Source organism: Choloepus didactylus, chromosome 8, assembly GCF_015220235.1.
Source record: "Choloepus didactylus isolate mChoDid1 chromosome 8, mChoDid1.pri, whole genome shotgun sequence".
Classification (NCBI taxonomy): Eukaryota; Metazoa; Chordata; class Mammalia; order Pilosa; family Megalonychidae; genus Choloepus; species Choloepus didactylus.
Window position 1 is genome coordinate 98,402,708 of NC_051314.1, and position 14,223 is coordinate 98,416,930.

General features: G+C 36.6%; 1 protein-coding gene across 3 annotated transcripts in view; it reads left to right on the top strand.

Annotated features, from left to right (window-relative positions):
- Positions 1 to 14,223, top strand: part of CPNE8 (copine 8) — a 252,147-nt gene that overhangs the window by 196,853 nt on the left and 41,071 nt on the right. For all 3 annotated transcript variants that reach the window (XM_037845646.1, XM_037845647.1, XM_037845648.1), the window contains one exon: positions 3,609 to 3,655. In XM_037845646.1, the coding sequence (XP_037701574.1) occupies positions 3,609 to 3,655 (47 nt within the window). The remainder of the gene's footprint in view (positions 1 to 3,608; positions 3,656 to 14,223) is intronic.

A 14,223-nucleotide genomic window follows, 5' to 3' on the forward strand; every position in this document is an offset into this window, starting at 1 on the left:
AGATATCACTATTGGTACAGTTGTTTTGCCCCCAGGTAAAACATGCCTCTGTTCCTTCTCCAGGAATTTTGATCTGTTCAGTTTATTTTTGTTTTGCTTCTATAGTTTTTGTGTTTTTTGTTTTTGTTTTGTTTTATTTTTTACACTCCTTTCATTACCTCTAGCTGCTTTTTGTCTGGAGGGAAAATTCTGGGAAGGCAGTCACTATGGAGATGACTTTCCCAAGTCATTATTTCCCAACCAAAAAGGGCCAGGGACCCTGAAAGGGTGCACAAACCAGTGCCAAGTGTCCTGGGGAGAAGGTCAAGAAAGATGCCAAAACCCTTTTTGAATTGTCCCGAGAGCTACAATTTCCTGGCCTATCCAGCAGATGGTGCCCTTTAGCCAACTCTTCCAAGCAGCCCTGAAGTGGCACTTGTGTCTTTACCCTTCTACCACCTGCATGCCTGTCAGGGGCAGAGACTAAACAATGGCCAAGGCTGTCCTGTCTGGAGCTAAGAGCTGGGACCCCAATCCAAGTTCCCTGATCAAAAGCCATGATCATTGCTCATCTATGCTCTCCCTTCTCCCCATTCTTTAGGAAGAGGACTTCCACATCCCTCTTAATCTGCTGCAGCCAGTGACCGGGCTCCAAGGCAGCCCATCATATGTGGGGAATGGGCTCCAGCAGCTGCCATGGAGCACGCTACTCACACTTCTTCACTGCAGTTTCTCAGCCTCTTTCTCCTGCTCTTCCGTGGATACTATGCAGTGCTACCCTGGCCTTCAGAGCCGCAAACAGTTATTTCAGACATTTCTTGTCTGTCTACTATCTGTTTTGGAGGATGAGTGAGTCCCGAAGCTCCCTATTCTGCCGTCTTTCCCAGAAGTTTTTCTGCCTCTTTTTTTGTATTCTTCTTTCTTTTCTTTTTTCTTCTTCTCAAAATACAATTCATTATTGTTTTTTTAAATCTGATCTACTTGGTTTTGTAATTAAGTTTAATTATGCATGGAAGTTTTAGTTAGTTTAATTCTAACTATCTGCTCTTTCGTTTTGTTTTGTTTTAGGTAATTCTTTTATTAGTAGCCGTAGCTTTTCTTTTCGTTTTGCTGGGCACAACTTTGTCTCCAAAAGGACCTTTGTATCTCTCATTATTGAAGTCTTTTATCTGGAATTAATGATTCTAAGAAGTTGGTGGTTATACCACACAATATAGGTTATCCTGGACAACAAGTTAGAAAACAGTATAAAATGCATACCTTCATTTACCCAGAAACAGTGAGGTCCCAATATTTGCAAATCATTGTTCTAGTCACTGTTAGAAGAGAGAGTTGAATCCAAAGATGTCTATTACTGTAGCCTAAAGGAGACTGAAGCAAAGACTCAACCCCTGAATTGACCTATATAATATGCTAACGTGTGTTGTTGAGACCCCAAAATTGAGGTCTCATTTCAAGAAAATAACATAAGGCATATACACCAGTAATATTGTGATTCACGTATTTGATAACATATTTGTTAGGAGAAATTTGCACAAGCATGAGGTTAGCATCTTTATCATTAAGAACATCTGTGTAGTGTCTTTTTTAGGTTTCTAACATAATAATCACTATCCTTTATTGTGTTCCTACTATAACCAGGTTATAGTTTGCAGGTATTTTATAGTAATAATTTACAGACGCTTAACTGGAGAAACAGTATATTACAGGGGTAATGGATATGATCTTACGAGTTAGACATGAGGTTCAAATCCCAATTTTGGCATTTATTACCTGTGTGGATAGTTATTATGTTTTGTGAGCATAGGTTTCTATGTCTGTAGAAAGAGAATAGTACTATCTTCTTTTTAAAATTATTTTCAGGTTAACTGAGATAAGCTCTGTAAAGACATACTGTGTATGTATGTGGGTAAATATACATGTATATGCTAAAAAAATGGTAACTAATAATAGTATTTTGCATAGTTTTTCTTTCAATGCTCACTCTATCAAGGGGGCATACCATGTACCAGGCAGCTGCTCTGCGGGAATTTTGAAATGTAGCTATGGTCACCAACTGGGTTGCTGGGCTTCAAACCCAGATCTTTTCAGGCTCTAAAGCTTGTCCCCTTTCTACTACATACTACCCTGGCCACATTGACTTCTCTTCCCACTAGCAGAATGACAAAGCAATGTGCCACAAGTGACTCTCTTTTCAGTCCCTCAAAGGGGTTTATTATCTGAAAATGTTCTCCCAAGTGTCTCATGGTATTCTTTCTCTAAATGTTTTTGCTCATTTTGGTTCATGCTGTTTCTCATTGTGCTCCAAATTAGCCTATATTCTCAACCTATAAACCTAATTTCTACTCTGAAAAAAAACTTACCATATAGCAATAAAGAGAATCTATATTAGTATTTGTTAAATATAACTCACAAAAAGTTGTTCATGCCTTCAGAAAAAAATGTACCAATTTGTGTTTCAGTTGCTGAATAGCATTCAGGACTTTTCAGGCTGGATTTTGGGAGAAAGAAGGAAATATTACTACAGTTCATGCCAACAGAACTACAAGGGACCCTTTGCTGTAGTCCAAGCAATTTAAATTCTTGGTCCCCAGAATCAGATTGTTTTGTTTCAGTCCCAGTGTATCATCATCATCATCCTTTATCTGACAGTTCCCAGCTTTGAAGTGTTAAATCTGTTTCGCTGTATGCCAAAAGTAATTTGTTACCCAAAAGAGTCTAAGCATTCACATTTTCAAAGGACATGCTTTTTAAATTAAAAATAATTTTTGAAACTGGATACAATTCAGTTTATCCCAGTAATCATATTTGTTGTTCCTTATTTGTATTCTTATGTCTTCTTTGTTGAAAGAGGTGGGATTATATATAGAAAGACCTTAGGTATACGCATCAAAGTGAATTTCTTATGTGAATGCCAGCTCTTTTGTTTCCATCAGAAAAAAAAATTAGGGGAAAACCTAACACAGTAAAATAATTTTGGGTAACTACCATGCGCTGAAAATTTAAAAATATATATACATGTATACACACACATGCACACACATACATAGCACACACACATACATATACATACACACATGAACAGAGGAATGCCATGAGCACTGCAGCATAGCCTGGTACTTAAAATACTTCACTTTTTAAAGGAAGCAGAAGAAAACCTATGGTTTCAGACCTATTGATACGAATTATTTTAAGGGATGGCATTATTAGAGATAGTTTTAACTATGCCACTCTTTTAAGGGCATAATAATTTCACAGTGACTACAGAAGAAGTTTGAAAACAGACATTAATAATGAATGTTGCTGGCATTTGAGACTAGCAAATGATAATTTGCTGTTTGACTTTTTCATTATGAGCCAATTCTTTAATTATTGTTCTCCCAAATATGGCTATTTTTATTCCTAAGACTTTATTTTTTATTTTGCAATTGTAGAACTGTAAAGACCCTGGCCAAGTTCTTACCTTGTAAACCTGCCTACTTGATGTTTTTCAGTGTGTGCTGTAATATATTTTCTAGTTGTTAGCATTTAAAAAAATTACTGATGTGAAGAAAATATGATAATGCAAATGGAAAACCAACTTCTTTTATGAGTTTAATTATTAATGATCTTGTTTACTTATATTCTAGAACGCAAATCAACTTCACCGTGGCTATTGATTTTACAGCATCAAATGGTGAGTATTACTACTGTCACTTGGCAAAAGTGTTTAGCAATTAAGTGAAAAATAAATTATAGTTTTCATGAAGTTTATATATTTTGTTTCCACAATTTTATATATATATATGTATATATACACTTCTGAATTTTTCAGAGAATCCATATTTTTTCTTTCTTTAAAAAAACTACAAGAAATATTACAAAAATGTATAACAGTCCCTCTCAGATTTACCAAATTTTGAAACATCATTCACTTATTTTTAAAAGATTAACATTTCAGATGCAGTTAAGCCATTTGTGTACCCCTCCTCCATTCTACTATCCTCCTTTCTTCTCTGTCCTTTTTTTTTTTAATGTAAGTCTTTATTTTATTACTCATCTACCCAAACACTGGATAAAGGGAGTGTCAGTCACAAGGTGTTTATCATCACATGGTCACATGATAAAAGCCATATAGTTAAACAATCATTATCAAAGATCAAGTCTACTGGATTACAGTTCAACAATTTCAGGTATTTCCTTCTGGATTTCTTTTCAGGTATATCCTTCACATACACTAGAAACTAAAAAGAAATATCTGTATAATGAGTCAGTAGTCATAATTATTTGTCAAATCCTAATTTTTCAGTTGTATCTCTTCCCTCTCATTTGATCATTCTCTCAATCTTCAGGGATGTCTGGGCAATAATCATTTTAGCTTCTTCATTCTGGAAAGGAGTGCCAACATTATGGGGTAGAGGAATTAAACTGGTTGACGTTCTTGGAGAGACTGTTACCTCTGGGTTTTGGGGCTTATCTGGCATAGGAACAGTCTGGAGGCCTTGAGTTTCTGAAAAAAACTAAACTTACTAAGTAACACATTTATAGAGTCTTAGATAGAGCCTAAGGTATTCTTTAAGATTTTCAGGAATGCTGTTGGTTGGGGCTTGGCATACTGTGGCAATTTACAATATCTGGTTGAAGCTTGCATAAATAGTAACCTCCAGAATGACCTCTTGACTCTATTTTAATCTCTTAGCCACTAAAACTTTATTTTGTTTTCATTTCTTTTCCCCTCTTTTGATCAAGAAGGCATTCTCAATCCCATGGCCAGGCTCATCCCTAGGAGTCATGTCCCATGTTGCCAGGCAGACTTACACCCTTGGGAGTCATGTCCCACATACGGGGATGGGTAGTGAGTTTATTTGCAAAATTGGCTTAGAGAGGCCACATCTGAGCAACAAAAGAGGTTCTCTGGGGGTGACTCTTAGGCATAATTTAAGTAGGCCTAGCTTTGCCATTGCAGAAGTAGGTTTCATAAGGGCAAGCCTCAAGATTGAGGGTTGGCTTATTAAATTAGGAGTCCCTAGTACTTGAGAATTCCCCAGGAGGGGAAGTTTAATAGTTCTATGTTTTTTTCTCCAGTCCCTCAAGAGGACTTTGCAAATACTTTATTTTCTGCCCAAGATACTCAGGGGTGTATCAGGGTATTACATTAACCTGTACAGTATAATAAGATCTCATTCCCAATTCTAGGATCCATATAATTATGTTGTCTAAATAAACTGACCAGACAGGTTAAATTAGATAGTGTGCTACAGAAAATTTAATTTTTTTAACAAATCAGTATCTCTCCCTTTGGTCTCACACAGAAGTTGAAGTTTTAAAATATAGGCAATATCATCTTTTACCCAGTATTCTGATTTACCTCAATCCTAACCAGGTCCATTTCATTCATTTCTCTAATTGAAGTCTGATCTCTTTTTCATCTCTAACAGTTGCTTTGTAGAGTAATGCTGACTTTCAGAGCTGTAGAACTCTAACTCTGAGTCTCAGGTGTCACACAGATACCCAATGTTACAGGGGACTACCAGGTTATACACAAAGAGCACAGCATCTCAGAATTTAGAAATAACAGTTAAAACTCAGGAACAGATTTGACTGCTGTAAGAACTTCCAGTCTAGGAACCTTTACAATGAGCCTTATTGAACATTCTGTATTCCTTAATCATTGATTGCCCGATTACTGCCCACTTTCTATGTCCTGTTAACTTCCTCACCATTCTTAACTACAGTTCTGAAGTATATCTAATCATAATCCCCATTTTAAATTAATTTATGCAAATGTAATTCAGCAATAAATGTACTTATGTAACTTCCTTAATTTTTATTCAAGTATTTGTTTTTAAGAATTACCCATGTTAACACAGTTATATTTAATTTGTTCATTTGTAGTGTCCTATAATATAATGTATAGATATTTGTTCTAGTTTGCTAATGCTGCAGAATGCAAAACACCAGAGATGGATAGGCTTTTATAAAATGGGGTTTATTTTGCTACCCAGTTACAGTCTTAAGGCCATAAAGTGTCCAAGATAACACATTGGAAATTGGGTACCTTCACTGGAGGATGGCAAATGGCGTCCAGGAAACCTCTGTTAGCTGGGAAGGCACGTGGCTGGCGTCTGCTCCAAAGTTCTGGTTTCAAAATGGCTTTCTCCCAGGACGTTCCTCTCTAGCAAGCTTACTCCTCTTCAAAACGTCACTCACAGCTGCACTCCTTCAGTCTCTTTGAGTCAGCACATTTATATGGCTCCACTGATCAAGGCCCACCCCGAATGGGCGGGACCACACCTCCATGGAAATATCCCATCAGTTATCATCTACAGTTGGGTGGGGCGTATCTCTGAATCCAAACATTCCAACTTAATCCCCACTATTATGTCTGCCCCACAACATTGCATCAAAGAATATGGCTTTTTCTGGGGGACATAATACATTCAAACCAGCACAATATTCATAATTTATATACACAATCTTGAGAGTGGAATTTTAATTTTATTTTTAAGTAAATTTGTTTCAAACCGAACAGTCATTTAAAATCAGTTAATATATATCATAAGGACATGACTCTCACTATTAAAGTTAGAATTTGCTACCAGATTATATTTTTCTGGGATTTTAAAAAAAGAATTGATTATTATGCCTCTGGTTCTCAAATTATATTCTGTTTCCCCTCATACTTCTTGCACATTGACTCATTTCACAAAATAATAGAATTTTTAGGTAAGAAAGAACCTTGAGATCACTTAATCCAACTGTTCTGTTATACAAATGAAGGAATTTAGATCTGCAAAATATTTTCATTAATAAATTGAGCTTGGCTTTGTTTTTCTAGAGTTAGAACTAGAGATGAGGAAAACAAACTCGAACTTAGCTCACCTTTCAGCAAAAATAAGTTTATTCCCCAACGTTATGGCTTTAAGTTAATGATTTTACTCATGGGTTTATTCAATAAATTATGAAACACAGAAATAATATCTAGGGGAAAAACTAAGAGGGCGGGTAGGTGAGACAGGGCAAAAAACACCTCTGTGAAAAACACTAGATAAAAACCAGAAAGTGACCCAGAATACTGGTTACAGTGATACGCCAGCTGGACAAGGTCTGCTAGTATCACAGGGGCCGTATACTTGGTGAGTCCGGGAGTCTGCATTCTGAAACGAGTGAGTAAGCTGGCTGGAAGACCCACAGCCGTGTGGCGTTGTGGGGAAGCCAGGGCTTGGCATTTGGAGACTGACTGGCTCTTTTGAAAAAAAAAAAAAAAAGGAAAAACCCAGGATCGCCTGCAGTTGCGGGAGTGGGAACCACGCAGTAAAACACAGCAAGAGGGGGTTGGGCCATCCTCTCAGTGTCTGGCCTGGAAGATAGCCCGCTGCAGATATCCTTGGGGCCAGGGGAACGGAGGGGAGAGCCGGAAGCTGAAAGAAACCCCGCGGCTTGCAGCTGGCTCCTTGGAGGGCTGGATAAACTCCTGCCTGCGGCTGTGCCCACAGCCCAGAGTCCCACCAGTTGTCCTGGAGCTGGGAAGGAGGAACTGTGCAAGAAGGGGGGGGGTTGAGACGCCCCATTTGGCCATCTTTGCATCAGGCTGAGAGCGCCCCTGCACGGCCCGGCGGCCCGGGGCTTCCCTTGAGGGACAGCATGCACTGGTGATGTAGCATGCCATTCCCTCAGCAGAGGTCCTGGAGGATCGCGGCTGGGAGAGGAGACCCACTCAGAAAACCCAGGGACACTATGCCAAGTCCAGTGGTTTGTGGGACAGCAAGAGAGAGGGTCTGGGGCTGAAATGAAATGAAGGCTTAGACTCTTGCGGCGGCCTTGAATCTCCGGGAACCTGGGGCATTTGAATATTAAAGCTGCCCTTCCTCCCTGGCCACCCATACACACGCCCCACATTCAGGGCGGACAGCTCCAGCAACACACCCAAACTGAGTTCTCCAACTGAACCCCACAAGAATCATTTCCCCACACACCATGGGAACAAGGTTGAGAACTGACTTGAGGGCTAAAGGTGACTCACAGACGCCATGTGCTGGTTAGTTAGAGAAAGTGTACGTCACCAAACTGTGTTTCTGAAAAATTAGATTGATATCCTTTTTTTTTTTTTTTTTTTTTTTTTTACAACTTGAAAGAACCCTATCAAGCAAAGCAAATGCCAAGAGGCCAGAAACAACAGAAAATCTTAATGCATATGATAAAACCAGACTATATGGAGACTCCAACTCCAAACGCACAAATCAAGATCTCAGAAGAGACTCAGTACTTGCCAGAATTAATCAAAGAACTACAATTAAGGAATGAAAACATGGCAAAGGATTTAAAGGACATCAAGAAGACCATGGCCCAGGATATAAGCAACATAAAGAAGACCCTCAAAAAGCATAAAGAAGACATTGCAAGAGTAAATAAAAAAATAGAAGATCTTATGGAAGTAAAAGAAACTGTTAGCCAAATTAAAAAGACTCTGGATATTCACAATACAAGATTAGAGGAAGGTGAACAACGTCTCAGTGTCCTAGAAGTGCAGAGAACAGAAAATGAAAGAAGAAAAGAAAGAATGGAGAAAAAAATCAAAAAAATCAAAATGGATCTCAGGGGTACGATAGATAAAATAAAACATCCAAACTTAAGACTCATTGGTGTCCCAGAAGAGTATTCAAATGCTGGGGAAAACTTCCCCAACCTTCTACACAATATAAATACACAAAGCATAAATGCCCAGTGAACTCCAAATAGAATAAATCCAAATAAAACCACTCCGAGACATATCTGATCATACTCTTAAATACTGAAGAGAAGGAGCAAATTCTGAAAGCAGCAGGAGAAAAGCAATTCACCACATACAAAGGAAACAACATAAAACTAAGTAGTGACTACTCAGCGGTCACCATGGAGGCGAGAAGGCAGTGGCATGACATATTTAAAATTCTGAGAGAGAAATATTTCCAACCAAGAATACTTTATTCAGCAAGACTCTCCTTCAAATTTGAGGGAGAGCTTAAATTTTTCACAAACAAATGCTGAGAGATTTTGCCAATAAAAGACCTGCCCTACTTCAGATTCTAAAAGGAGCCCTACTGACAGAGAAACAAAGAAAGGAGAAAGAGATATAGAGAATTTTAACAGACATATATAGTACCTTACATCCCAAATCTCCAGGACACTCCTTTTTCTCTAGTGATCACGGATCTTTCTCCAGAAGGGACCATAAGCTGGGACATAAAACAAGCCTCAAGAAATTAAAAAAAAAAAAAAAAATTGAATATACTCAAAGCACATTCTCCAACCACAATGGAATACAAACAGAAGTCAATTTTTGAACTGTAACTCCACTATTTAGTTCCTACATGATATAAAATACATAAACTCTAATGACAAATCAGTGGTTTTGAATTCAACGTAAAATATATAATTTTAGACAACTATAAAAAGGTGGGGGAATGGAGGAGTATAGGAACATAGTTTATGTGTCCTATTGAAATGAAGGTGGTAGCAAAGAAAAACAAGATTGATATGGATTTAAGAGGTTGATTTTAAGCCCCACAGTAAACACAAAGAAATTATCAGAGAATATAACCATAGAGATGAAAAGTAGAGTATGGGTTAAGAGAAATGGGGGAAGGGGCAATGGGGAGTTAAGAAATGAATCTAGGGTTGCTGTTTGAGGTGAAGGGAAATTTCTAGTAATGGATGGTGGGAAAGAGCATTACAACATTCTAAATGTGATCAATTCCACTAATGGAAGGTTAGGGAGGGGGTGGAATGGGAAGATTCAGGCTGTATATATGTTTCCACAACTGAAAAAAAAAAAAAAAAGACAGTCTAAATAGATGACAATTGAATGCCAAGGATGAACTTGGATGGGATTGGAGGATAGAGGACAGGTGGCTCAAAGGGACACAGGTGAGACATAAGGAAAAGGAAATATAGAATGTATGCTTTGTATCATTATTGAATCTCTTGTACTTCTTAGCTGTGCTTAATAGGATTGCATAAAAGAATGTTCTTGTTCATGGGAAGTGTATACGTGAATTATAGTGTATGTTCAAGGATGTGTGTAGCTAGCTCTCATATGTTCAGAAGACAGAGCAATAGATGAAGGATGATAGGGAGGGAGGGAGGGAAAGAAATAGCGATGTGACAGCATGTTAAAGTTGGTGGATTGGGCTATCAGGGAGGGGGGTCAGGGTATGATGGAATTCTGTGTATGGGGTTAGTATTGTTTTTGCAACTGTTCCTATAACTTTGAATTTATTTCAAAATAAAATAAATAAATAAATATATATATATCTAAACTCCCAAGGTTAAAATACTAGTTTTCATTCCCTGCTGAATGTTAGCCCAACAACCAGGAGAAGCAAGAATCTATTCAATAGAAAGACACAAACTATAGAAACCCATTCAAGGGATCTTCTACCTAATATTTAAGTTTTAATACCAATTATTCACAGGAACAAGACAAGGATATCACTTCTTGCCACTTCTATTCAACATCATATTGGAGCTTCTTGCCAGGGCCATTAGACAAGCAAAAGAAAGAAAAGGCATCAAAATTGGACAGGAAGAAGTAAAACTGTCTATTCTCAGAAGACGTGATCTTGTATATAGAAAATCTTAAGGAATCCATTAAAAATTTATTAGCACCAATAAACAAGTACAGCAAGTTTGCAGGATATAAAATCTTATATAAAAATCAACTGGATTTCAATATATTTGCAATGAAAAATCTGAAATAATATTTAGAAAACAATTCTACTTATACTAGCATCAGATAATTAAATATTTTGGAATAAATTTAACAGAAAAAGTGTAAAGTTTATATATTCTGAAAACTGTAAAACATTTTAAAAGAAATTAAAGATGATCTGAATAAATGGGAAGACATCCTGTGTTCACGAATTGGAAGACTTAATATTGTTACAATGGCATAAGCCCTAAACTGACCTACAGAATCATGGCAATCTCAATCATAAACCAAACTGACTTCTTTGTAGAAAGTGACAGCCCATTTCTAAAATTCATATGGAACCATAGAGTACCCCAAATAGGCAAAACAATCATGAAATGGAAGAACAAAGTTGGAAGACTCACACTTCTCGATTTTAAAACTTACTGCAAAGCAGCAATAATAAAGACAGTGTGGTACTGGCCTAATGATAGAGACATAGATCAATGAAATAGAATTGAGAGTACAGAAATAAATCTATGTGTATAAGGTCAGCTAATTTTCCCCAAGGGGGCCAAGACCATTCTATTTTGGGGAAAGAATAGAATCTCAACAAACGGTGCTGAGACAATGGAATATCTACATACAAAAGAATGAACTTGCACCCTTACCTCACATTATGCACAAAGATTAACAGAAAAAGGATCAAAGACCTAAATGAAAATGCCAAAATGATAAAATGGAAGATAGCATAGGAGTAAATCTTCATGACCTCAGATTTAGCAATGGAATCTTAAATATGACGCCAAAAGCATGAGCAACAAAAGAAAAAAATAATCCAAATTTCATCAAAAATTAAAAACATTTATTTTTTAAAGGATACCATCAAGATAGAAGGGTAAAAAAAACTCTCCACAGAATGGGAAAATATTTGCAAATTATATTTGATAAGGGTCTTTTAATATTTGATAAGGGTCTTTTATGTTTTTATAATGTTAATCTAGTTCAGTATATAATGAACTCTTACAACTGCATAATAAAAAGACAACCCAATTTAAAAATGGGCAAAGGATCCAAATAAATGTTTCTCCAAAGAAGATATACAAAGATAAACAAATGGCCAACAAGCACATGAGAAGACGCTCAACTTCATTAGCCATAAGGTAAATGCAAATCAATGGAGAACCATTTCACACCCACTAGGATGCCTGTAATTAAAAAGTCAGATAATAACATGTTGGTGAGAATGAAGAGAAATTGGAACCCTCACACGTTGCTAGTGGGAATGTGAAATGGTATAACCCACTTTGGAAAACAGTTTGACAGTTCTTGAAAAGATTAAATGTAGTTATATGACCCAGTAATGCCATTCTTATGTATATACCTAGAAGAAATGAACTCATATGTCCACATAAAGACATATATACAAATGTTCATGGCAGCATTATTCATACTAGCCCACAAGCCAAAAAGTAGAAACAACCTAAAAGTCCATCCATTGATGAATAGGTAAATAAATGTGGTATATCCATAAATAGAATATTACTTGACAATAAAAAGTAATGAAATAAGACATGCTACAACATGGATGAACCTTGAAAACATTTTGCTCAGTCACAAAAGACAACTTCTTTGTCTTATTCTGGATGGGTTGGGAAAAGGATATTTCCTTTAAAAAAAGTTGACCCTCATATTAATTATACTTATAGTTTAAGTTATTACAACATTCCCAAATAAAGAGTTATAGTTAAGAGTAAGTGCTTTGGAATCAGAAATGCCTTAATTTATATTCTAGTTTTACCAATTATTGTGTGATGTTGGACAAGTTATTTAAATTCTCGAAGTTTCAATTCCCTAATCTGAAAAATGGGTATAATAAAAGTAACCATGTCATAAGGTTTGTTGAGGGAATTAAATAAGATATGAAGGTAAGGTGTTCAATCCATGTTAGATTCCTTGCTATTGTTGTTGTTATTGTTAGTCAGGCCCAATGTCATCAACCGACTAAAAATTCGTTCTTCATAGCTATTGTTGCAGATGCTGAGAGATATCAACATGCCTCCAGAACTCACAGAGCTTGCAGTTTTTTTGATTGCCAGATTTTGTGGTGCAGAACAGAAGAGCAGTAAGAGTAGGAGTGGAGAATTGTGAGGGCTGGAATGCATAAGCAAGGCTGTCTGATACATGTGAGACATAAGCTGGAGGAGAGAAAATGAATTTCAGGACAGAGGAACAACTTGAGAGGTAGAGGAAGGTGCTAGTGTGGCACAGTGAGGAAAGTGGTCTCGATGAAGACGCTGGAAAGAACTAGCATTTTTGGATGGATGGGATCTGGCCCTGCTATGCTTGACAGGCTAATGTGTTTAGACGTGCTGGGGTAATATTAGGATTGCTTTACAACTTTAAGTTTTGGCTTCCTAACCGATGCAGAATTACTTGCCATATTGGCACCACTGGGTCACACGTCTGACATTTGAGAATTGTATTAAGTAACCATTTAGCCCAGTAATGGTACTGCTGAACTATGTCTCCAGTGGGCTTTTCACCAAGTGGCAGAATCCTTACTTTAGAAGGAAGACACTTTTCAAAAATTTTATCATGTGGAACCAGTCCTTGAATGCTGGTAACCCTTTTAAAATTTAAAAGTATTTGAGCATTGAATTATTTTTAGGCCAGAAATGTTCTGTGCATAATTATATGTATTATAAACCAAGGGGATATCTCTCCTATATTTTAGTTCTATCTGGATCTCAAGTGCTTTTTTTTTTTTTCCTTCATCAGGAAAGAACTGTACCCTGAGACTTTTCTTCTTCAGGCAAATTTTTAATGTAGAATTGAGCTGTATGTTCTCTTACAAGTCCCATTTAACTTTCCATTTTCACTTAAGAACCTAAATGGACTTTTGGCTACCTTTGTGCTGGTAATTAGGAAACTCAATGTGAATTGCAATGTGTGTGAGTGGTAGAACATACATTACTTTCTTTCTCAAATTCATCTCTATTCAAATGCAACATCCTACACAATATAAGTATATTGGAAATTCAGAACCTGTAGATGGCCGAGATAATAACAACAGTGGTAGTTAAACCTTAAATTTCTATGGTGCTTATATAGTTAATCATTTTCATATGTATAATCTCATTTTGTCCTTCCAGTAAACACTGATGAGATTTATTACAGTCATTTCATAGATGTCTTGCAAATGTCGGGCCTCCACTTTGGCCCCTCTGGCTTAATGTCTAGCTTAATGTCTAGTTAGAAAATGTGAATAATTTGAAGATCTAGAAGTTTAACCAACTTGAATTTGAAATTCATTACGCATTACTTTTTTTTTAAGTGATAAATTATTTTTCAAATTTTAAATGTGATTTTGTGATACAACTTTAGGAAGGCCTTGTAATTAATGAAGCCCATTATATTATGTCTTGTGACCGTATCATAAGGATTCAAGCTAAAGGCACACAATTTTTTAAAAATAAAGATTTTTATAAAATAAAAATGATGAAAGTACTTTTATATTTATTCTAGAATTAAAACTCAGGAATAGCCTGTGGTATTGACAATGTGTAATAGTTTCTGAAAAATTCTGTATATGC